This window comes from Lepisosteus oculatus, chromosome 21 (genome assembly GCF_040954835.1).
Source record: "Lepisosteus oculatus isolate fLepOcu1 chromosome 21, fLepOcu1.hap2, whole genome shotgun sequence".
NCBI classification, from domain to species: domain Eukaryota; kingdom Metazoa; phylum Chordata; class Actinopteri; order Semionotiformes; family Lepisosteidae; genus Lepisosteus; species Lepisosteus oculatus.
In genome coordinates, this window is record NC_090716.1 from 9597649 (window position 1) to 9623778 (window position 26130).

A 26130-nucleotide genomic window follows, 5' to 3' on the forward strand; every position below is an offset into this window, starting at 1 on the left:
TAGACGTACGGAAGTCTGCAGCAAATTTAGCCGAGTTCAGCGTATAAGTGAACTCGACCGGAAAGAAAAAACGTCACAAGTGCACGCATCCAAGAACTGAAATCCTACACGGGCAATTGCTCTTCTAGTTCTAGTATTTGTAAATTCTTTATACATTTAATATTTATTTTTTAAATCCTACACGGGCAATGTTTATTTCTTGGTCTGCTGTTTTCATGTACTGTATACGTCTTGCATTTTCTTAAATAAAATGCTAGATCTGAACTGTATAGTCGTCTATTTTGATACATTTGAGGGACTCGTGAGTTTTTTTTAGTTTTGTGTAACATTACACTTATATTTTAATATTTTCTTTTTTCTTATTCTTTTCTCCTTCGTCTATCCATTTTATTAATGATCTCTCATGTTCATTTAGCCGTATCTTTATTGTATTTGGTCTTGGTTGCTAATAATTTGAGTAGTTGTTTTTATTTTGTCTTCTTTCATTTAAGTTCCTTTAAGGGGAGACAAACACCTATTTTATGGAGTGATCATCGAAAAATGTGACATTTCAGAACAATTTGAAGGCAAGGTTAAGCTTGGTCTAAATTCCATTGTACTATATGTGCAAATTTGGATGTTGAACCTAAATATGAATCTTAAATATATGCTGATCTAAAATATTTACTTAAAAGGTATCTCTTAAGTGACATGGTAATAGAGAGAACTAAAGCAGTGATACGTAACCTGTACTGTAGTCTGCACCCTTTTGATGATCAAAATATGTTCTTGCACCCCTTACCAAATCATTTAAATTGGTTTATTCTTTACACCTAAAATATCCTAAATATAGAATGAAAGAGCTAAAATTTAGTATAGTAAAATTAAGAATGCATGAAAAGTTACTTTTCATGTTAACCTTAATTATTTTTGGATGAAACAAAGTAGTTCTTACATGCATGAAAATATATATTGCAATCATTTACATACTTTAAAAAAAAAACTGTCATTCTCATAGCCCAAGAGAGGGCAAATCGGGTTAATGTTTGGGTCCAGAGCAAAATGGTAAAACATACTTGTGTTCCCGTTTGTTCTCCGAAAATGGACTTTTCATAACCGATTACAAGTCTTTTCAAGACTTCACTCAAGTGCACGGTGACTTCTTGCTGCTCTGTACCAATGGTGCTGTGTCCCCCAGAAGTATGGAATAAGGTCACATATCCTCACCAAGTGGCAATATATACAACACCAAGGCAAAGAATCACCTTAGAAAAGTTGTACCTACATGGAAACAAATGGTCTATGTCACTGGCGTGAAAAGCGATATTAAGACTCCTTGGAGACAGAGAGGGGTGAGTGAAGACAATCAGAGGGACCATACAAACACAAAATGTAATTGCATGCAGATGAAGCATGTGAATAAAGCAGGAGGGATTCAATTACCAACAATCAAGACGGACAGTTTTTCACAAACATAAGCCCTGTCCGTCGTACATTCTGTGAATATAAGGGTGTGGTCTCACCTGATTGGATTGACAGACGACCTCTAGCTTTAGGATGAAATAGTGATAACTCAATGTGTACTTGGCTGGGCCTGAACAAGTGGCGTGTTGAGTTTAAATGTGCGTCTGGGTTCCGCGTTAACTCTTGGGAAACAAGTACTTGGCCGTGTTATAGTTACAAGTTGTTGGATGTTTAGCAGTTGTGAATAGCAGGTACAAAAGCAGGAGGAAAAAACTGACTCTTTGAAGCTGCCGTTCAATTAAGCACTTATAATTTTCACCATACTTTGAGATTGGTGGCATTTTTTTTTAACCATCAATGTCACAACCACATGGGCATTCTTACATCAGGGCACCTACATCAATTTTATGTTTTAAGTATAAAATACATTCTGTGATGGTGAAGCCTTCAAACAATGGGAAAACCCAGCATGTGCCAAAATACTAGAGAACACAAACTTACACATGACTTGGCTACACCTTGCTGCCTCTGGTTTTATTTTTCTGGGACACAAAAGAACCAAATACCACTTTGAACATTTGTCAATAGTACCCGTTTTAAACACTTGACTTCAGATTGTCTTGCATGTGGAGGAAAATATTTTCCACTGGTAAATTCAGATGAAGTAGAAAGATCTTTGAAATACCAAAGGGTACACTCCCACTGTAATACAGTAACAAAACAAGTTATTTTATTGTAGCTTTGAATAAATAATGCTAGTAACTTAAATCCATATCTTCAGTGGGTTCAGAACACTTAATGATCTTCCATCAGGTGTTTGAAGGGGGAAAGCTAGTGAAGTCCATACACCCCTTGTATGGAGTAGGGCCCACACATCAATTCCTTTCTTATTGATTAGGTTACTAGTTCATAGGTTTACTCCATTGAACCCTCATCCTCACAAGGGAAGGGGGTGGGGTATCTTCACAGACCCACAAACTACATTAACAGACGTACTTAAGTATTTGTTGTTCTATTTGAGAAGTAATCTTTTAAGCCAGCCCAAGACTGAGTCTTAATAATAATAATAATAATAATAATAATAATAATACAACAACAATAATTATAATGAGCTTAAAGACACCTAGATAGGCATCAGCTCCACAGACAGTTATACTCACAGAATAACTGAAAATAAAAGAGTAGTGAATTTGTTACCGGTATGAGGAGAGCCATGATCATGAAGAAATACAGAGAACAAACTAGAGCAATAGGCTCCACACTAGCTTCTAGAGAATCCCAACTCCAGTTAATCCTGCATCCTACTCTGTAAAGATTCAGAACACCTATTGACTAAATTGGTTGCTTAATTAAAGAATCTCTGTCATTAAGGGCTAAAGGGTATTTAGATGTTTGTTTTAAATATAAAAATGTATCCACCTTTTTAATTAATTAGGGTTCCAGTAATGACTACTAATAAAACCTGTTAGGTAAGTTCTGAGTCTCCATGAGCTGGGCTGGGCTTGTTCCTAGAGGATTTTTTCGATGATGAAACGGTCAGAAATTCAACAGATGAGAACCTAAAGCATAAGCCAATAAACATAATAAGGACAATGTGAATGAGTCCTTTAATATTAGTTTAACAGATCTCCTGATTAAGATGGCCCCCCATTAAAAATATTAGGCATCAACCCTTATGAGGATCAGTTATCAAGACCTACTTCAACATACTTATGCTTCTGCATTAAAACTGCAGGTTTTTTAAAGACATAACTTTGAGGGGGGAATATGAAGTTTTACTATTTCTCATCTTTGTGTAAGCAATGTAAACACAGATCAGAAGATATTTTTGATTACTACTTTCATGAACAGCTACACATTTCCCTCTTTCTGCACTTCCTCAGACTAAAAGATGGTTCAGCAGACCTTGAATTTCTGACACTGCTCAGTGTGCAGAGAAGTTCCTTTTTGGGATCGTATTTTAAAAAGGTACAACTAACATGTAACCCAATTTTTGTTGTTTTAATATTTTGTTGTATATAGAGATGGTTCACCCATACATCAACCAAGCGCTTGAGATAATTTCAACCCAAGAACTTCAATATCAAGTCCGATTATACATGCTTCAATGAAGTATCCAATGTACTTTCAAGTGCGTACAACACAATGTCTTGTATCCAAATTTAACACCGTTTTTTTTAAAAAAGGAAAAAAAACCCAGAGGGAGTTGCTTTTTTAGCAGCAACGAAATGCCACTGATTATTCAGCACAGTAACCATATTCATGAGACAAGCAGCCATAATCAGGTCAGAAAAGTTGCCTGCTTGTGCGAGAATGTTACAGTTTTCATTTGCCTTTTTAAATATTCTCCATTGATTTTACAAATTTGCAGTCTGATACAGAAGGCTAGGAGACCTGAACAATATGAAAGTGCTATTAATTAATTTACAGATAATCAGGCATCACATAGTGCTATAACAAGTATCCAATATGCTACATATGAATACACTTGCTTACACCTGTCAAATGCCGAAGGTTATTCTCCAAGGCTACTATAGTACCTTGGCTTATATACATTACAAACATGGGAATTTGATAATGCAAAAATCTAGACAAACACTACTGCCACAGGTATAATTTAAAGGTGGCCTTCTAGCCTATACTGTGAATTTCATGAGATACTTAGTCCTATTGTCAATGATTTTTATTTCATTTTTGTGGAAGAAAAAAAAAGCTGCCGTCTTGACATCCCCTCCCACATTCGGACTTCTTTAAGAATGTAGTTCGGAGCTTAATTTCTTCTTTTGCTTTTTCAAGTTCTTGGTTAGTTTTCCCCAGCCATAGGTGGCATTTGGTTGCTTTCCCACATCTTCTGGTGCCAAGTCCAATTCAGTACAGTCAGATTGAAGAGTGAGTGAGAAGAACCAGCTCTGGAACCACTACTTGAGGGAACAACACAAGCTTTTTTTCACTACAACCAGTCACAGAGTAAGAGAGGGAAAGGGCGACTCAATTCATTCCTGGAGCGTTGCCACCAAAGTTGAAGTTAGATGGTACCACCGGAGCTGTGAACTTGTATCCGCCATGCTTCTCAATCATTTTTGATTCTGAAAGGAAAAAAAAAGCTAGCGTTAACTTCAACGTGTTCATCAGCTGTGCTGGTAATGTTCTAGATGCCCCAGTAATTCTAAGTGCATCTACATAGGGTGGGAAGGTTTACATGCACAACTAACTCCCTTCCCTCTGTCTTATTTTCCATAAAGATACAGATCGAACATAGTGGGCTTCAATCAGATTCCCTATATTGTGTGAAACACTAAAAAGTTTAAATTGTACAAAAAGTTCCTCCTCTGGTGCTACGGGCACTGCCCAGGCTAAAAAGTGCACAGGACTCACTCTACATTTGCAGCAGAGACAAGCAATTAATAGACCATAAGTATAAATACACTTATTAAATAAGTATCACTGTATATATAAAAAATTAAAAACTATAAATATTAAACAGCTTGTTTTGGATACCAGAAAAAAACAACTAAGAGCACTAGAGATTATGCTGGAGAACTTCACTGGGAACATTCAAATCCCTCCTCTGCCGGAAAGTGAAATGTTGAACGCACCATGGGCTGCCCTTCTCTGATCGGCGAGGGTGGCGATGTCTTGAAGCTGTTTCGCCTGTTCCTCATCTAGGCCCTGTGTGAGTGCCTGGTACCACGCAGGCTCACGCGTCTGGACATCTGCCATCACACACAGAAAGGAGAACCTCAGCCACATCACCATACTCCCTTACCACACTTCCTGCCTGCTTACAAAAGGAATGTTGTATAAAAAACAATACTCCTTTGTAAACAGATTAAAAATTGGACAGAACCCCTCCTGGTTTCCACTTTAATTTGCATGTCTGCATTTAGGCACAACATATTTAAAAAACAAATAAAGGTCACACTGCATGGGTTTTGTGATCTTTCCCCATGTTCCCATTAACGCTGCAGTCCTGGAAATGTATAGGGTAGGAAATTCCATCCATTTGAAAACACTAGCTATGCAAGTAGTTCAAACATCAACATCTTCAATGCCATTGATTGCATGCCCAAAGCATGTGTAAAGAACAGGAATTAAATAAACTAAGATCTTCCATGAAGAACTGTTTTACAGTAGTTTTGTTTACTCAAGAGAAGTTGGAATAGGGTCCACGCCAGGTTCCGACAATCTCACGTTGGCAGTGTGTGAAAGAACAGGAGTGCAGTTCTAAAGATTCTCATGCACCAGAGCAACAAACAGCACTAATGAAAGTGTTAACTGTGTATGAGAGTTTGGGCACTACATTTACAGTACTCACAAAGGGGAAAAAATATTAAGAGCAAGAACTAAGTTGTTCAAAGATGACTAATACCAATATTAACACTACAAGGCCAACAGTGCATAGTTCACAAAGAAGTCATAACATATCAACATGTAAAAAGCAACATGTTTTTGCATGTAACTGGCTTGTTGTTTTAGAAGATAAGAGCCACAGATATGTTACCCCCCCTACGCTTTCCCCATGCTATTTATAAGCATGCCTGCAGAGCACAACCTGGAGCAGCTTAACTTGCATTTCCACATGTATAAACAAAATCACTGAAAAAATATCCCAACTCTAAAATAACCTCTGTTTATCACACCCCTCTGAACAGATGCAATTAATCGCTTTCTTTCTGGAACATGGAAACCTCAGACCCGCAGGCTATATTTATCCATGGCCCAAGGAAATGCTTCTGTGCCCAGGGCATAATGTGCAAAGTCATTTTACAGCAGTGAGTCCTTACTCTGCAGGATGACTTTGAAGATCTGGTACTCGTCCACAGGGTTGTCCTCATCATCCACAGCCGTGGTGTACCCCTCCAGGGCTGTCTCCTCTGCATCGTCCTCCTCCCAGTCCTCATCGTCCCCGTCCTCGCCAGCCTGCTTGGCCAACATCTCCAGATACTCCTGTCCCTCCTCATCGATGTCATCTTCATCGCTACCCAGCTCTTCTGCCAATGAAACCCCAGCCCCGTCAGGCTAAATGCCCCTCTGACACCCAGCAAGCACTTTTCTTATTGACCACAAAGATGACTACACCACCTATTATTCAAAGTATTGCTACGGTGGGCAGTTATTTTAGGTTAAGAACAATTAAACCTATAAAAGGAAGAGTTGGGGAAAAAAATAATTGATATTACTGTAGAAAAAAATGTAAGCTATCCAGTGGACATGTGTTAGGGCAGTATTTAGCATCTAGAAACTGTACAACAGAGTGATGTTGACTGATGGGTCCTCCAGTCCAAGTCTGCCTAGTGCCCTTGTGGGGTTACAGGTGAAGAGCCAATCAAGGCTAATTTTATGGTTTTAGCCGCAGCAGCTCTTGTGGCCAGTCCAGCTCTTACCGTTCTCGTCATCATCTTCCGCTTCGTCATCCTCATCTTCGTCGTTCTCGTGCTCGGCCCGGCAGGCGTACGCCCTCTTCAACCCGTTGAAGAGCAGGATGACTGCGGGGAGCAGCTGTGTGGCCACCTGGTTCACCACCTGCGGTCTCTGTTCCAAGTCCATCAGGGCACACAGGCCCAGAACACACATCTTCCGGTCATGCAGTCTGCACGCACACACAACACAGAGGATCAGCTTTACCAAGGTCACTGCCGTTTGCCCAAATCCTGAGCATCATGGGGTCCAATACGGGGAGAAATTAGGTCTCTTTTTTTTGTTAAATTCACCTAAAAACATTGAACAGCATAAGGAGTACAGACGCTCCCTGACTTGCATAAATCCGATTTTCCACAAAAAAGTTTCCAGAGTAATAAAGATTGATGTGAAATGTATTTTAGGCCTTAACGTGAGAAACTAGTCCTGTTTCTCGGGAGGTAAGAGGCAGTCATGCTGCACTTTGTGCATCACTTCCATGTGCGATGTCAGGAATAATTTCCGCCATGTTTTCGTATTGTTTTAAGTCGCGGCTGAAGAATATTTGAGTGATGCAAGAGGTGTAAATCTGTATTATTACTATAATAACAGCGCTAAATGAAAACATACCGTGTAAGAGTTTGTTCTGACATATGGAAGCTTTTGTAGAATGTAACCCATACATAATTTGGAGAGTGTCTGTTTACCTAAAACAGACACCTTCTAACGCCAATAAAATAACATTTCCCCTTTACACTCTTAAGTTGCAAACCACCGACAGGAGATCCGGGCTTACCCAAGGAAGCAGTCGATGTCGTTGAGCCACTGCGTGATGAAGTGGTTTGTGATGGGCTCGGTGTTGTTGGGGAAGCGCAGGTTCTCCAGCGTGTTCAGGAGGAGAGCAGGGCTGTAGTACAAGGCCGCGATGGCCACCTGCAGGCACATGGTCCGCAGCTCGCTCGTCTTCACCTCCCGCGTCAACCTCTCCAGTGCCGCCGCCACGAACAGGGGCACCACCTGCCAGAGCAGCACACACCGGCCTGTTACCAAGCGCCCCCAAAACTGGGACGCCCCACTTCCCTTTCACTCATTCAGTACACCACTCTTCAACAGGACAGCAGAGATGGAGCAGATTTGCAAGAACAAGTGAAAACAGCCCCATAAAACCATCCTGCCACTTGCTGCCAGGGATTATATTGCAGAATATAATTAATATACTTTTCAAAATGATGAGTCTTCCTCCAAAAGCCTGCACTTTGCCAGATGCACACTTGAGCTGATTACATTCTGCAACGATTTTGAGGTTAAAAGTGGCACTTAATACAATCTGCACCTCCTTGGGGTTTATAAATCAAGGTCCGTCGTGACCAATATACCAAAACAGGAAGAGTGAGGCGGTGCAAGTGAACGATGGTGGACTAGCCGTTAGGGGTCGCCTGTGAACACAACACCAGCCCTGCTCTGAGAGTGGCTGTACTGACCTGGTCGATGCCACGCCCTTTGCACTGCAGAATGATGACTTCTAACAGCTTTGCTGCGTGACACTCGGCATCCTCACCCGCATCTCCTGTCAGGACCTGAGACAGGAAAAACTGCCATGCTTAGCAAAAGCTACACTAAACGGAGAACTATGGGTATTCAGATTTTGCTAACACACAGGACTGTGGCTGTTCTAGAGGGCTTTACCTTTTTGCACATGCTGTAGATCATTTCAAGGTATTTGGTGTCTGACAGAAGCATATCTGTATCTACCGTGACATAGTTATGCAAAAGAGGCATCATATCTGTGGGGGGGAGAAAAAAATTTGTGACCATTGTTCATTGACCAGTTCCAGGAGGAAACTGGTTATAATCTTACACATTTCACTGCTGCAAAAAAATGAACACTTTTTGTTACATAAACCACAGAAGATAACTCCACTTAACAAGTTCTAGTTTTGTTATCTTACAAAATGTGACTCAGCATTTGATTGCAAATACACATACATGCACAACAGCACACAACAGCAATATGATTGACAGGTAGGTAGACATGACAGCTTAAGACAATCCTTTATACTTTAACGGATTACATTTAAATTGTTCCAGGTCTTTAGATCTTGATTTAGTGGCTACCTGCTGGACAGGGCTTCTACAGGAGCAGGGTGAGACCCTCCTGATCCGGACTGAGAGCTTAAATTTAGTCCTGGAAGAAGATTCTGCACAGTTTACAGCTTTGCCTACTCCTACATTTGCCCTTTTAAATTAATAAAAGATCTGCCAGCATTGTAGACAAACCTAAATAGAATTTTTACAGTACTGAAAGAGGAAAGTGAAATGGTACAAGAGGTGGTTCAAATTTACCAGAGAAAATGACAAAACAATAACATGTTTAAATGTGCAGACTCCCACGAACTCATTTCCCATTTTAAATCGCGACTCAGAGACCAGCAGTTTGGTACCTGTGAAGTAATCGAACCCATCCTGCTGGAAGACCTCAAAGACTAGTGGTAACAGCTGCCACATCTGTGGGGACACCTGCTGACACGTCAGACTGTGAGCCAGAGACAGGATCTCCTCGTAAAACTCTGAACACCAGACACAACAACAGAAACAATTCATGTTAACTTCTACTGTCAATATGGAGCTCATCCAATTTTCTGCATTATCAATTACATAACTTAATGAACAATGATAAAAAAAGCTTATTGAAAAAACACTGCACCACATGAATCTAATCACTCACCCAAAACATGCTGCTGCAGAACTGTTCCAATCACCTGCAGACAGATACCTTCTAACTGCTGAGTGATCTGAAACAGGCATCATCATAAATTTAAAAACTTTAAAATCCTGAACGAAAGGAAGAATAATCTTAGGAGAGAACAGGCATAAACACATTTAGGAAAATAAGATTTGTAAGGATTTTAACAATAAACGCACATCACTCTTCATCCATTTCAGTAACGTTAGATTCCATGATCTAGGAATATCTATCTCATGCCTTTCAAAGAAAATCAGCAAGATGAATTACACAATTACAGATTAGTGACACTGCTCCATTGCCTATTACAAACTCTAATGTATATGGTAAATACCAAAACTTATTCCAACTAAAATATGATAAATAATTTCAGATGTTTTAAGTAGGTCAAATGCAAACATGATGGACTACCTCTGTTGTCTGGGGAACAAACATTTTAAAAAATCAGCTTGTTGTAAAAAAACACTGTTAAAGAAGACCAACATAGAAAAAGCTTACATGCTAAAGAAATGATCAAATGCACATTTAACATGCTGCAGAATAAACGATTTTAAAAAGAAGGTATTACATCCCGCTCAAGAGCATTTATAAGAATTATTTCAAGTCTAGAGAATGCAAAAGCAGCTGTTCTGATGAGTAAACCCCTGTTCCTTTTATCTCAGTTTAATATAAGCAGAGCATAAGGGCTGTCTGTGCCTGTAATCTGGAGGAGGCTGTGCAGCATGTGTTGTAGACAAAAACTAAAAATAAAAACTGAGAAAATGACACAGAATTGCCTTTTTGGAAAGATGGGGGCTTTTGCTTACCTAATGCTCATTAGGTTACTCCCCCAAGAAAAAAAAAAATTGTCTTTGGCTGCCTCCGACACTCGGATACTCACAGAAATGTACACTGTTTATTCCCCTCCTTAAATGTACACAGATAATTCTCTTAAATTTCAAAGCTCTAGCCTAAGGGAGGAAATATCTATTTTCCTTTGATGTCTTTACTCCCCTTCCTCATGGATTTGTCTGGCCCAGCACTTGAGCAGGGCTGAAACCCAAGCACTGAAGCCACCTGTACGGGAAAGAGCAGCACTGACCTCCTTGTGGTCCTCCACCACACTGAGCAGAGTGTCGATTGTGTTCAGGATGCCCATGGCCGTCACCGCCTTGTCGTCACCGCCTTCCTCATCCGGACCCGTCTGGATTACCTGGTTAAATGTCATCGCCTGGTGGGCACAAGAAGAGAGAGAAGATTTGAGTCCTCAGGACATCTCCCATGGGATCTCACCACAAGAGCCACTGTGTGGCTCATTAACTGCACTGTAAGCATGGCAGATAATGAAAATGCAACTTTCTTCAAAATGTGAAGTCTCTGAATAGCCTGTTTTTTTACTCAGCCTTTCAGCTACTAACAACGCAATGAACAAATATGCTGAAGAGCCTCCTTTCATCAATCCTTCTGTGTTTAAAACCAACCACAGCACAACCACCAATCTCATACCGCACCTTTTCCCAATTTGACACCAGGGCTGAAAATCTACCAAATTTGTGGGGTTAAAAATTGCAAGGAAGTTCAGAGGAAGACAATGCCTTCGTTGAAAAACGTGCATATCTGAATAGACCAGCAACACAGGCAAATTTGTACTCATTAGGCTTCAAGGCACACCAGTTCAGTCATAAAGGAAAAGGAACAGCAGCAAGAGCAGCTGCTTCTTATTGGACACTCACCAAGTGCTGGGTCATCTCCACGGCGATGGGCGTGACCTCCTCGCTGTACTCGCAGATCATCTTCTGGATGACGTTTGTGAGGTCATCGTTCTCAGTCTCCCGCACAATGTGCAGAAGCGCCTGCATCACCGGCCTGATGAAGGGAGTGATGTACTCTTTTGCTGAAAGCACAGGGGGGGGGGGAGATGAGCTTTCACTTATCCTGTCAGGCAGCTCCCTGCTCAAGCATGCTGGAAGAGTAAAGCTGTTCTACACCACTCAGCTCAAGGCAAAGCTTATGGCAGAGACAGAACTTTTACCTTATTTAAAAAAAGCTTAATAGAATCTCCCAATATTTTGCCAGCATTTTCAATGAATGATTTCCATACAACTACAATAACAATAATAGAGTCTTCTGAACTGATGTGGGAGATCAGCAGTGAAGCACAAACCCGATGACAGAAGCAGATCCCATGTGATAATTCATTTAGAACTGAAAATAGGAAGCACTTTTAGTTTGGACAAAATGTTCCAGACCCCCCCCAGAACAAGCTATCCCTTATGTAGCTAAAGCCATTACCCTGCCTTCCTTCAAGAAACAGCTGGATAAGATACTTGGATCAACTGGCTACAAGCAATTAAATGAGCCACATGGGAGATTCCTTTGCATACATTTGTTCTGTACAAGATCTAATCAGGAAGTACAAAGAAACATTACCAGCCTCTCCGATTACATAGTTCAAAGCTGTAAATAAGGTGCAATACCTACATGTATAACCTGTTGCCAACATCACGTATACAAATCAGGAGGGTTATACGATCACCCAGTGTTCCTTGCTTTAACCGTTTGATTTATCCCTAAATCCAGTAAACTGGATATCTACATGAGAAGCACTCGAACGTGAGTGCTTTCCAATGTGTGATAAAATTAGAAACACCACCTCGCAGACTTTGAAAGAGCAACCTTCTTGATGAAGTGCACTTAAAGATCAGTTTTACCCAAACATTATCCACGTTCCTTATACTGTCAGTAGTTTTACCTTCCCTGTCCATCAACTGCAGCTCAGAATGGGTTGTTAATTAAGACAGACCAAAGCTCAGGAGGGGAATAAGCAAAAGTGACACCTTTCTCCTGGTTGCTGATGAGAACCTGCAGGGCAATAGCAGCTTCAACTTTCACCGGCATTTCATTATCATTGATCAGACAGCGTCTCGTCAGCTCAAGCGCCGTCTGCAGGTTCTGGTCGCTCTTGAACTTCACTTCACAGAAATAATGAAGAACCCAGCATGCCTGAAAAAGGGGCAGAGATCAGGAAATGTGTTACTGATATCATGCACTTCGACTACACACACTTCACATTCCCCCCCAGCACGCCATCAAGCTCATTCTGGACTGGATTCACTCCCAAAAGCAGCCTACACAAAGCCAGAGAACAAAGAACGTCAAGAACCATGAGCTCATACAGCTTGCTGAAGATGGGTGGGAGCAGAGGCCCTCAAAGAACAAACCTTTCAGAAAAAAACACCACCCCACCATCCAGAAAATAACTACAATCGATAAAGCCTCTTACCAATTAAATCAACAAGATGCACCTTTAAAAGGTGTACTCACAAATCACAGACGGTATATACATAACTGATGCTCCTTAATATAGAGTAATCATGGAGATAAAGATGTTCTGAGACCAAGTCGCGTGAATCTGAGAATTTTATGGTAAACTACATACACACAAAGCCCAGGCAGAAGTACCTCCAAGTGAGAAAAAACAACTGGAAAAACTACACTGGAGGGGTGTAGTTTGTATACTACTGTACAAATCAATGTGTCAGCTTATGCAGCTGTACTCTAAGGGGCAGATCCTGCCTGAGGACGGCATGATGAGCAGCTGCAGTCTTACCCTAGCTCTCATGTACCCCAGCTCACTGCTGAACAATGGGAAGACGTGGTTCTGCAGCATGAACTCCATCTGGTCTTTGTAGATCTTTTTCTGTTAAGAGGAAATGTGTAGAGTCTAACAGATTTTTCTGTCCTTTATGGCAGAAGGATAAAGTCATTTTTTTTAAATCGAATTAAAAGACGCTGTTAAAAACAAAGCTTCCAAGACAGAAAAAAAATACCTTCAATAAAACTTCAGCCAGGGAGCCGATCATGTGTAGAGCCCCATCCTTTTTGCGTGGGTCCACCGTGGGATCTGTGAGCATCTGGTAGCAGAAGCCCATGGTTTTCTGAAGCACCTGTTGCCGAAAAGAGCCCTTCACATGAGCACTGCTAAAAATACTTTTATCACCCTGTGAACCTCACAGTTATAAGCCGGAATTCGCCTGAATTACTAAAACATGTAGAAACACTTGAATCTTCACCAACTCAAAAGTTCAACAGTGCATCTGCATTGCAACATGACTAGTTCAGTACTATTACACAATATAAGTGTTCGAAGTGTTTACGGTAAACCATGTGGGAGAGTATGGAGGCTGGCCAGTGCTGGCGTTGTCTTGGAGACGTCACTAGACCAGTACTATGACCTCCAGTTTCTCTGTGGCTGCAGGCATTGTGTGAGCACTGCTGTCAGACTGCAGGACACAGGCGAACAGCAACACTTAACATGGACTGTCACCACGCACACAGGCTGCCCCCAGCCAGGACACCTCAGCTTTTAGAAACTGTCACCAGTTCAGTCTGTGGTGAGAGGAAAACACCACATGTAAAGCGTAAAACATTTAACCGACAACGTTATACGAGCCAATCCCAGCAATTCTGTAAGGACTTCTTTTGCCCTTTGTGACAAAGGTAACCAAGGAGAAAAGGCAATTTGAGTCACCTCGCGTGTTGAATAACTAGTGTTTAATTCACACAGAAATCTCTGACAGTTTGAGCGATTCCAAAAAGTAACATCCTTGACCAAAGCAACGCTTCTATATGTCCCGTGTCACGGCCGTGAAATAATTTAAAGTAACTTTTCAGAGAACTGACAGGTGACTCGGGTTCCAAACTATTCAGTAAACAGGCAGCCCACAGATGAAGTGACGAATGATCAACGAGCTGCACTACAGAGAAAAAGGAGGGCCTTGAAATGTGACACGATCAAAGAGGGAACATTGCAGAAAACACAAGAGGAACTGTGTTAAAACATGTTGACTAAGCACTCACTTCTTTCCTCTTGCTACACGCTGTGAAGAGAAGCGTCTGCGCAGCTGTTGTTGGGGAGATGAAATCTTCAAACACGTCTGTTCAAGAGAAACATATTGCATGCCAGTCTTGGTTACCAACAATCAACAGAGGTGCAGCAGCAACAGCCTGGGAAAGTCTCATTACATCTGCTTGATCCAATTACTTGCTATCGAGTCTTCAACTATTTCGGAATAATCAGTCCACGGTACTGGCACTGCATCCAGATGACACCATGTGGCCGAGCTACATTTTGGCTCTATTCTAAAGGAATAAGATGGCTGAAAATTTTCAGAATAATACAAGAAAAGTAGGAGAGTGACCTTCAATTAACCATGTTGATTACAGCCTATCACCTAGAGCCATTCATTCCAAAAGGCCATTCTTTACTCATGGCTCATCATACAATTCTGATTCTTCATTCACGGCTCTGATGTATTCATTAACAGGGGTGTAGAAGGGCCTTCTTACCAAACTTCATGCGGATGTACTCATAAGGATCTTCCTGCCACAGCTCTTCATCAGTGTCTGTGTAACACATCAGGGGGAAGACCACATCCTGAATGATCCCCTGTGTTATGTTAAAAATAAAAAAAGCACATGACCCTGAGCAAAAACAAATCTGAGTCAGGTAATCGCATACAGCCAGCAGAGGTAATGCACGTGAGCTGTGGGAGAGTATGGAGGCTGGCCAGTGCTGGCGCTGTCTTGGAGACGTCACTAGACCAGTACTATGATCTCCAGTTTCTCTGTGGCTGCAGGCATTGTGTGAGCACTGCTGTCAGACTGCAGGACACAGGCAAACAGCAACACTTAACATGGACTGTCACCACGCACACAGGCTGCCCCCAGCCAGGGTTCCTTAATCCCCTCACAACAGCAGCGCTGGGGTTAGTCAAATTACAGAGGTAATTAGTGTTCAGTGTCACTAACTTGTACTTTCATGCGCTGCTTAAAATACGATTACTAACGGCTGAGGTTATTAATTTGGATTTATTCAGATCAAACCAATTATGCATGGTTAAATCTGTTACAAAAAAAACAAGACTAGAGTTGATAAAAAAATCATACTACTTGGAAAAAATATTGGAATGAACCTTCTTGTGGGGGAAAAAGGCTACATTTGTATGGCACAGCTGAAGAATCATGACAAACAGCAGCACGTGAACTCGAGTGTCTGGATTTAAACAAGCCTCCCACTGCAAGCTGCAAGCAACACACTCATCACATGAGTGGCTTTTCACCCGTTAGACAAGAGGCCTCCAGCACACAGGCTGGTTTTGTTACTTGGTAAGCAGGTCCAAAATGTGATTTAATCTTAAATAAAACAATGGTCAGAAACTGCATAATAAAAGAAGAAGAATGCTGTTCAGTAGAGAATAATGTTTGTCCTGGATTATAGAATCAACATTCTGAAGAGAATCAGACAACCACCAATCCCTGGTATGTCTGACAGAACACACTGAGATAGAGAAATCTCACCTTTATGTCTCTGCAGCTACAGGTGAATTCATTACATACCTGGATATGTGGTTTGAGGTTCTTCCAAGTAAGCGCGTGTCCAACGCCCTGGTTGATGTAGTTCAGCGTCTGCTGGAGCACCCTGGGAGCTACATACTGCTTTTCCTTAAACTGATATAAGACCTTCAATAAAACCTGTAAGACAGCACAGAACAGGGTTCAGTCGGGAACAGTGGAGAGGGACGTCATGCACAACAGAGCAACGGCTCACACTACTACCTGCTGAGCAGAAACAGCATAGCCCTTGAGGAACAGCTCGGCAAACTCGGTGTACTCTTTGGAGATGTTACCTGGGCTGCCATACCTGCAAAAGCGAAAGGTTGGGTCAAAGTGGGAACCAGGGGGTGGGCAGTCTCTCCAACAGAGACCATGAGCACACAATTCCTCCCCCGAAACTAGTGTTAAACTAGCAGCTTAAAAGTGTGCATCATCTAGCAGTCAAGTGAAAAGGGGTCCTATGCTCTCCCCCTGTGAGGGGGGGGGGGATGGTACACAAAGGAGAAGAGCTGGCATGCCTTTCAAAAAGCCGAGCCAGGATGTGCAGAGCCCACTTCTTGCACTTCCACCAGGGGAGCTCAGGTCGGTCGTCCTCGTCCACCTGCAGGGTCTCCTGTGTGGGTCAGAGGTAAAGAAATAACAGAGGAGTATGGATTTTTGTGCCCTCAAACATCACTGATTAATCTCATACTTTAACATCTTCTTTCTATATTTCTATCACTTTGACGATTTGAATAGAAGGTACATTTTACATAAAGATCTAAATGTTCTTAACATTAAACAGTACAGTGGTCTCTGTGCTGTACTCACTGCAGGCACATCTCTGTCCACCACCGTCTTGAGGATTTCCATCCACTCCGTCAGGTTCTGCTGGTTAATCAGCTCCAAGGGCAGGTTGTACTGGGGGCACACGGAACCGAAGCAATCATCCTACAGAACCGTTCTGATCTCGCCTAACTGGGGCAAGCTCCACGGATGAACAGCTAAATCAAGATCCGTGGGAGTAAAATATGTCTGAACTTGAAATAAGGAAGATCTAAATCTCCCTTTGTAACAGAAATGTAAACTCTGCTTCTCTGTTGCTTTATTCACCCACGTGAGACACAGCCCATCCTCGTGATGCACAGAACAGTTTTAACAGTGAAACAGTGCTGTGCAAGACAACTTAACAGATTCCCTCCCTTTACTCAGCTCAACAGATGGCCACTCTTCATCTGCTGGCACAAGCCCCTGGTTCATAGCACAGAGATGTGCGACTCAGATATTTTCAGAGTGAAAATGATTTTAATTTTAACGTACGTCAAGCAAAAATAAACCCCCCTACACATCTGGTACAGCCTCTAACACTTCTTCTCCGATATCATCACTCAGGAAACAACTGTTGACTCCCAAGTGTCCACACTCTTCCAGAGCAAAGTACAGTATCAGTACCTGGAAAAGTGCATACAGGATCTTAAAGATCTGTTTCTGGATGAGCACAGATTGGCTGGAGGGGTCAGGGAGGAGCTGGATAAAGCGATCCTTCAGCATGGGCATGAAAATCTGCATTGCAGCTACCAGTGGACTCCGCTCATCCGGCTTCTTATACCTGAAAAACAGACACTCTTAACTCAAAGGAACTGAAAAGACCAGCAGTAAATGATTTCAGATTCAAAATGGCTTAACATACAATACAGGGGATTCTTTATTTTTAAACCCGCTGTATTTTACAACAGGGGAACGAGAAGAAGGAATTTGGAGAAAAAAAAGTAGCTAATGTATAAGTAATGTATAAACTGCTGATTAGATGACCTCAAATGCACAATATAATAAGATTTAATTAAAACTTTCATTTCCCCGCTGGTTTCTTCCAGCTGCATTACAGAAAGGACCTCTTACTCGTAGTTCTTCACCAGCTGATAGAGGCACAGGAGGATTCCCAGCCAAGCATTGCTGTCGGACTGAAGGTAGAAACCGATCTTATCCACGATCGCAGTCCACTTGCCAGGGTAGTCGTGCTTGATCATGTGATGAATGCAAGTAGTGAGCTGCACCCTGCGTGATAAACCGCAGAACAATCTTTCAGGACAAGGGCAGTTGTTTAGAGTGGCAAGGCGAGATTCATCCATCCAGTTCACTCGAAGTCAAAAACGTTTGCAAATGCAAATCTGTGCCACACCATTAACCACCAACGAATTCAATTATGATTAACAAACTTATATACACTTTAAGCTGTTCAGGGCAGGAGGGGCTCTGGAGTAGTAATAATGATACTGCTGTGGAAATACACACCTAAGCACTGCCATCACCCTCAGCCTGCTGCACAACACGAGGGTTGTTTGATTAACCATTTCAGATTTTACATGTGATGAAGACCAATATAAAAAAACTCAAACGTGATCACAGGGGACAAATATATTCTACTCTCATCCATTTAATCACTCATTCAGCGTCTCCCACAAAACAATGGTTAATCAATACAAAAGCTTACATCTGCATGTTAAGCTAAAAACTTAAAAAAATAGATCTCCCGAGTCAGGATCAGCCTTCATTCTACCCAGGAGGCACCACCTGAATAATGTTCTGCCTTATGCTGCTCAGCTGCCACTTGAGGAACGCGAGGCCGGTCAGGAACAGGACAGGCTGACCTTATGCGCTCAGGCGAGTGGATGATGGCCTCCACGATGTTGTCCCGGATGAACTGGCGGTCCTCCTCGGGGATGGTGGTGGCGGGGGCCTCTCCGCTGGTGCCCTCCCCCTCGCTCCAGTACTGCGTCACCATGTTCTTCAGGTAGATCACCCCTGAAACAGAGCGAGCTCTCGGTCAGCCCGGGGGAGCCCCTGCCCCGGCAGACCCCGCTGGTGGAAAGAGCCGCGAGGCGTGCCCCCCCATCACCCTGAAGCCCCACTTCTGTCTTTCCACACCCGGGAACCACCGAAGAGAAGCAGGCGACGTGCCTTACATCTCATTATAAAAAACGGTTGCAGTTGTTCACGAGAGGAAAAATACCTCCAACAAAAGATACAAATTTACTTTTGGCCCCTTTTAGCCTGTTTACCAACGCGCTTTTGCTCTGCAGTGCGCCAGGGAAAAGTAACACAGAATCATCGGCGCAGTGATGAGCATGCTTTCGCTGACCCTGGCTGCGCATCTCTAATTACTGTCGCTGCATGTCTGAATGATATCACCAGACAAGTCTGGGTCTTTACACACAGCAGAAGAATCCAACGTTGCGACACTAAATGTAACGGAGCCAATTACTCTGCCTCTCAAACCCACGGTTCATACAGAGTTTCAGAAATTTTATGTCACAGTCTGAGATCCGGGTCCAACGTTTTTTTTTTTTTAAACTTTCACCAGCAGTTCAGTCTCACAAATTCACAGCTATTCTCATAAGGGTGACAGCAAGCCCATTCCCCATCAGAACCAGAAGATGTTAGTGGTAAAAGCTGATGTTATCAACTCAAACCATGCTTTCTTTGAAAAATAAGTGCTGAACCACATTGAACTGGCTTCGCATGTGACCATGTCCTCCATCCTAGTAGCTGTGATCGTGGCAGGGGAGTGTAAATTGTTCAGTGGGACCACAATGAAGAGCCTCACAGATCATTGGGCCTAACAGCAGACATTAGACTGCTGACACAGATCTACATCATGGCTCCAATAATCCAGACTCAAACTACTGAGACAGCACAAACCTAGAATACAAAGCTCCACGCTTAACCGATCTGCTTCAATTGAAATAAATGAGGAAAAAAAAAGACATGTCAGTTTTATCCCCATATCCAATCAGCAACTCTAAAAGCCCTGGCATCCTTTTCTCTTCTCTAAGCTATAGATCTGAAATTTGTCATGGCAGTAAAATCTCACCCACACAGGTGATCAGAAATCTTTCCTGGACTCCAAATAATTCACTTGGCTGCGGTATGCAGTAGGGATACACTTAAAAAATAAGGCGTTTTGACCTTTCAAATGAAAGAAACAAACAATAGCTACGTCAAATTCACCATTCATTTGTTTAAAATTCTTTCAATTATATGTAACCACGGACGTCAGGAATGTCCCCTACATGGACAATGAAATGACCCCACAATCATGGTTTAGCCATAAAGGGGGCTTTTGCAATCAACATTTTGCCGATTAGGAACATGTGAAGCACAAAACACCCGAGTTCAGATCAAACCTACATCCTGAAGTGTCATTCCACTGCTGAGTCAGGGTCCACCTAAATACAGGCAGCACCTTCAACACATGATTGTTTGATGTGACCAAGCCTCATTCACAGAGGACCACCACTGACAGAGCGGCCTGCACACTCAAGGCTTGAGACAGGCCTACATAGACGCCAGCAGTACTGATGCCTACGAAGAGATTCTGCAGAGAACTCTATATGTATACAATCAATGTGAAGCAAGGATTGCTCCATTCCTGTAGAGAGAAGATATGCAAGCAATTCTGCCACAATCTGCTGTGTCACAACTTTGCGCATCATGAGGCTTAAATGCACCTGGTAAGTGCTGCTACACCAGAAGGTCAATACAAGCTTTTTTAATGCTTTGTAAAATGAAACGAGATGCACTGCTCAATAAATAGCTGTAATTGACAGAAGAGGGGAATCATAGGATTTGTACTTCTGACTCCATTGCCTACAAGGCAACTAATTTTTACACGCAAATCCATTTTTTTGTGATTTATTTATTGTTTTGGCTTTTTTGTTTAATGTTTAAATTTATTATGAATGCTTTGGAACATCAGATTGAGATAATGCATCTGATTTTTTATTTGCAATAAAGCGAATTCGGATGATCTCAGCCATCCTGTTTAGATCTTTAGCTGAAATTGTTTTCAAAAAGTATGCAACTTTAAAAACTCACAGCCTAGAGCCATGTTAAACAGTCAACAATTCACTGACAATACAGGTCTGCAATAAAGAACTCCAGACAGCACATTATCTCTTAATCCTCATGCAGGACATACAATGGAGAGTTAAAAAAATAGCATACTGAAAACAAACAAAAAAAATCAAAAATAGAAGTCCTGTTTCTAAAAGACCTGAAGCTGTTGGTCTGACTAAGCTAGCAATTCCAGAGTGCACTTCTTACCATCCTACTGTGCTGTTTGTTACAGCCACTTCCTGCATTACGGAATTTCAACAGCAGACATAAAAGGGTATCGGAACAGCTACATGCAGTGGAGCTTTCACTTTGTGAGAAACAACTGTCTTTAATAAGGTATTTTCTTAAGCATTAATTATAACACAGTTAACACGGGTTAATTCAGTCTGAAATTCAGAAATTCGGCTCAGAACCAACACCAATCACTTTTGGAGCGGTCCGGAGTTCTGCATTAGGAACTAGCAGAAACAAACCCAAGTCTGTATGAGGCTCAAAGTGTGACAGGACTTGCCCCTCTATAGCGAGAATCGTACATGGGATTGTCCCGGAGGTGTAGCGTGGTAAGGAGAAGGGTTTAAAGGAAGCAGTGCTGTGTTTCTTACTACCAGCAGCTTCCTGGAAAAGCCCATTTTGCAGGGTTTTGGAGAGGACTGCAGATTCGCACCGCAAGGCATTCAAGTCCATCAGACAGACAACAATCTAGGGCATGAAACTCACCTGCTTGTCTGACGGGCAGGTCCAGCTGTTCGGACATGGTGACCTGGAGCAGCGTGGAGACGAAATTCACCTGGCTGTGACCCTGCCGATCGAAACGAGAAGAATAAAGGTCAAGCTACTGGCCAGATGCAAGAGGCCAAGATTCATTTTCTTCTTACACAAGAGAATCGAGATGACAGACAACACACTACTTCAAAATGCAAAACAAGATCAGGTACCTATATGAGGCATTATTGCAGAGCAAGTCCCTTTACATTAACTAAAAAGACAATCTAGAGTGCCTGTGTTTTGAATGACAATGGTGGATAATGCACCAATACTCCCAACTGTCTACCTTAGAAGAACTACTGAAGAGCGGCTGTATGGAAATTAGTCACACATCATACTTTAAATATTACAGCAGCTTATGAAATAGCAATGAAATTCATTTTCATATGCCCTTCTACTGAATGTGTATAAAAGTTAAATTGAACCTTTTGATGTTGTCTCACAACACATTAAACCTGGCTGCCAATATAACAAGCTGTTTAGTTTTCATACGTGACTCAACGCTCCATAATTAATTTATGCAGAAAAGTTAAGTGACAAGGAGTCAGAAAGGGGTCAAACTGTTACATTTTATTTTAGGTTTGTGGCTGTAGAAAAGGGTTTCCTGTACTAAACCGTACACTAGTGGAGCTCTTCAACGCAATACCAGTTTTTACATCTCATTTGGACATTTTCATGCGGTATTACTGTAATCTTTAACAAAACAGCTCTCTCGGAGGACTTAAGTGTCACATTCCACATGATCTGTGTCACAGCTGCACTCTGCTCTGCTGGGACGAGACAGATGTTTGAAATAGAAAGGATTTTCTCCTACCCTGGAAGCGCCTATTTAGAATACAGGCAAAGCTGACAAATGGCTTTACATAGGTTTGTCTTTATTGCTGAAGTGCTATGTAAACCCAATCACTTATATCCTCAGAATTTAAGAACCTGAAAACACTGCTTTTCCTCTATAGAACACAAATCAAATTCTCAAAGGTGTGTTGTTTTTTTTTTTAAACAGGCCACTGCCAGACTGGTTCCTATTTGAATTCCTCACTGATTGGGATACAAATGCTTCATTCTCTTGCACGCGCCTCAGCAGAGAAAGCATGTCTAGAGAAACGTGACTTTAAAACCCAGCAGGTAGGGGCACTCAAAGTCACGTGCCAAGCCTGACAAAACCTTCAATCTTAACTATGGGTGCTTTAAAAAAAACTGAAACAATTAGAGAAAAACATCCAGTGTGAGCATTGACAGAAACCTTTTCCTTACAACATCTAACCACTGGGACTACATGAGTAAAAGCCTTCAGATGTCTTCAGGTTTTAAGGGCAGCCCGAGATTATGCAGCGTCACTGGTGTAGCTTTCCTAGGGAGAGTGTCAGCACTGAAGAATTCAGGCCTCCAGCCCCCCCGCCCCCCTGGCTGGAGGCCCGCCAGCCCCCTCTCTCGCACTTGTGTGTCCTCTCTGTTAGCATCAATCAACTGGCACGCAGTTCCCTCATGGCCTTAATGGAGTTTCCCCTCGGCGACAGAAACCACTGCCACTTGTCTTTCAGGCAGATTTCTCCATGCGGCTCCCAGCGCAGAGAGACGAGGCGAACGAAAAGGAGCACCTGTCACAGAAAGCAGTGTGTGACAAACCTTCTGACATGCATTTAGAAAAGCAAAAGGTTTGGACCGCTGACACCTGAAGAGAAGGTGTTCTTATGACTTTGGCGGTTGAAGATGTTCTGGTCATTTTAAAACAGATGCAGGCTGGCCCTTCATCTGTCAAAGGAGCAGTGATCCATGCAACTTGGCGTGAACCATTTTGTTCCGTGTAGTTACAGGTGGACTCATCTTAAGTCAGCTATTCCCTGGATACCCAAAGGCCATGAATCTTATTGTCCTTCCTGGCCCAGAAAAGCTGATCTAAAAAAGAAAAGCTATAATTCATCGAAGACAAAGTCTGTATCATTCCACTGACTTATAGAATGAATGCTGTAAATCTACCACAACATAATGCTTCCTCTGTTCTCTTTACACTGCACGTCCTGTGACTGCAGGCGGTCCAGGAGAAAAAATGATCACAAGTGTCAGTTTATCTAAAATTAAAAAACACTTAATTTTCACCATTCTGCAGAGACTAAAAACATCCATTGATCTCTCATATACACCCCCCATGTTCTACTGTTAGAATGTATTCATAAACCCTATTTATTAGTTAAACAGCCACACTACTTAGCATGCTAACATTCTTATTAATTATAGTTTGCAGTTCAATACACAGCCACGCGCAAAGATATTTTAATAAAGTCAGTCCCAACAGCTGTGCATTGAGGAGCTGTCTGGAGTTTTGCACGAGACAGTTGCTACACCATGCCCCTGTACAGTAAAGGACTAACAGTTTTCATAGGGAGAGATCAGAATGCATTTTCAGAATTTCATTTGGTCAGCATTAATGTCTGTCATTCTGATCCAACCAAAATCCAGGAAAACCAAAGTATAACAGCCACTTGAATGTCTGCTCCTTGCAAAGAACTGAAACAAAAGCAAAAACCCACCTTATCGAACCCCTGTTTACTCAGTTCTTGCAGTTAATGTTTGTGGTAACCAGGCCTCAGATCTGGAGGTGGAACTCTTAGCCTCTCTGAAGTCTATGCTCAGAAAGTCTCAGATCTATAATCACAAGCGGTGGTTACAAGCTTGTAAATCTATGAAAGCTTTCTGTGGAAGAGGTCCTTCAGGACTGCAGTTTATACTGGCAGCCTGAGCTCATCAATGGACAGAAAAAAGTGGAAGTATGTTAGCCAACCTCAGCTAAGCAAGTGAAACAGAAGACACTGTTTGTACAAGGGCTGCAGCCTGACCTATCCATAGTTTGATGCCTGGTCTTTCCAAGAGTTTTACAACTGTCTCAACAGCAACCACACGCAATATTTCTAAAGCTAGTGGTGGTATAAAGTAGTTTTTCAACATAGGGCATTTGCATCCTTTCAACAATCTGAAATGTCTCCAACATCCACCTACCTTACACGTTTGGCTAAATTAAACCAGCACCCTCATATAAACGAACGATTTGATCCTCCACAGAGGATTGCAAGTATTGATCTCCAGGTGCCCAGCTGTTAAATGGAGTTGTTTTTATTCTTTTAAACAGAATCCCGTGGATTTGCGCACCAAGCGCTGTGACTAACTGTTGGACGTTATGACCTTTCAGGCGTCCGACGCACTAAAACAGTTGTGATTCATACGTGCTGTTAAAAATATGAACGCGTTATTCTGAGCCTGAGCCCCGGGGGTCGGGAAGCTGGTAACCACGATACAGTCGAAATCAACTATCAACCGCGTCCACGACCTCTGTCCGGGGGGGGTGGGTGGAAATCAGGTCCTATGGGGGAAAAGATCCCGGTGTTGCTCAACGGATTTCCTTCAGGGACCACTGCGTTCTTCCCAGAATATTGCCACCATTCCCACTTCAACGTCACAGGGAGAAAAGTTGGGATGTTCCGACTAGATCGGGAATAAAGCCATCGAAAACGGCGAACGCAGGGCTCCGTTTCACTTTCGGCAACTTTAGTAACATCTGTCTAAAATAGGCGACGCCATCGTCAACAATCAAAGTTACGACCACACAAGAAACAGATCAGAGATGGAAACACTGCAGCTTTGTTTTTTTTTAAAAAAAAACCCGTTCAAGCAAGCGGGAGGGGTGAAAGCGAAGAATCCAGTCAATCATGCCGTGACCTGGCATTACACTAGGACGTGAAGCGTAAATGGTGTCAGCGGTGACGTTTTCAGATAACAGATTGTATTTCTAAAATGATTTGTGGTGGCTACGCCAGAAAACTCGTTCGGCCTTTCAGCCGGCGGCCAATCCCTCCCTGTCCCGTCCGCCCGGACCCTCTCCTCCCTCACAGGCAGGTCCCCGTACCGATCTCACCGTGAGGCCCGCTCCGCCGGCCCCACCGCCTTACCTCGCTCAACTGCCTCTCGGCGGCCTCCCGCAAGTTGGGGTCCATGGTACCCCGCAGGGCCTCAATCAGCGAGTTCGGATCCATGTCTAAGTTCGGTTATGGCTCGGTTTCGGTGGGTTCTGTGAACTATGAAGTCCCAATCGATGCGCACATGGACGCGCTGTTCTTCAGCTACCGGCGCGAAAGGAAGAGACGAACGTAGGACCCGGATAGATCAGCGCCAATTTGAGCACAGGACACTTCCGCTTCTGGCGCCGTGCATCCTGGGAGTTGGAGTTTTACTGCCAGCTATGGTGACGGAATAGCACATAACACTCTGGTCGGTTACACTTTTAACAAATGTCACCAACATTGAGATGTCAAGAAACTTTTAAGTCCATATTAAACGTATAAAAACCAACTGTAAATCATCGCATGACAAATCCTATTATGGATGAATACAAAACGACTTATTAAGGTACTGCACCTAAATATCACGACACAGACACCACGATTTCGTGTTCTTGAAAAACTATAACTTATCGTAGTGTTCAGAAGTTATTGTAAGATCTGAGATTGCTTACGCTTCGTTAGACAAGCCATGCGTACAAT

At 42.5% G+C, this 26130-nt stretch overlaps 1 protein-coding gene and 2 non-coding genes across 5 annotated transcripts; all 3 read right to left on the reverse strand.

The window, feature by feature from the left end:
- Positions 1–1951: 1951 nt before the first annotated feature.
- On the reverse strand, positions 1952–25827 carry ipo7 (importin 7). Of its 3 annotated transcripts, none has more exons than XM_006642493.3 (25): positions 25540–25827; positions 21551–21632; positions 18586–18739; positions 17837–17992; positions 17390–17546; positions 16769–16858; positions 16477–16571; positions 16181–16265; positions 15962–16096; positions 14912–15011; positions 14423–14499; positions 13393–13509; positions 13173–13262; positions 12400–12565; positions 11296–11456; positions 10665–10793; positions 9566–9632; positions 9282–9407; positions 8527–8624; positions 8322–8417; positions 7637–7857; positions 6828–7033; positions 6228–6431; positions 5040–5156; positions 1952–4529 (listed from the first exon to the last, which is right to left on the reverse strand). In XM_006642493.3, exons 1-25 carry the CDS (start codon positions 25621–25623, stop codon positions 4432–4434), a joined length of 3111 nt encoding a protein of 1036 aa, XP_006642556.1. In that variant the 5' UTR covers positions 25624–25827; the 3' UTR covers positions 1952–4431. The 3 variants fall into 3 exon arrangements, with proteins under 3 accessions (XP_006642556.1, XP_006642555.1, XP_069037868.1); XM_006642492.3 differs by having other exon boundaries at positions 6228–6434; XM_069181767.1 differs by lacking the exons at positions 13393–13509; positions 14423–14499; positions 14912–15011 and having other exon boundaries at positions 6228–6434; positions 16085–16096.
- Positions 13726–13906, reverse strand: LOC138224469 (small nucleolar RNA SNORA23). The gene has a single exon (XR_011182956.1). It is a non-coding gene; the product is annotated as a small nucleolar RNA SNORA23 (small nucleolar RNA).
- Positions 15107–15287, reverse strand: LOC138224468 (small nucleolar RNA SNORA23). Its single transcript, XR_011182955.1, has one exon. It is a non-coding gene; the product is annotated as a small nucleolar RNA SNORA23 (small nucleolar RNA).
- Positions 25828–26130: the final 303 nt, after the last annotated feature.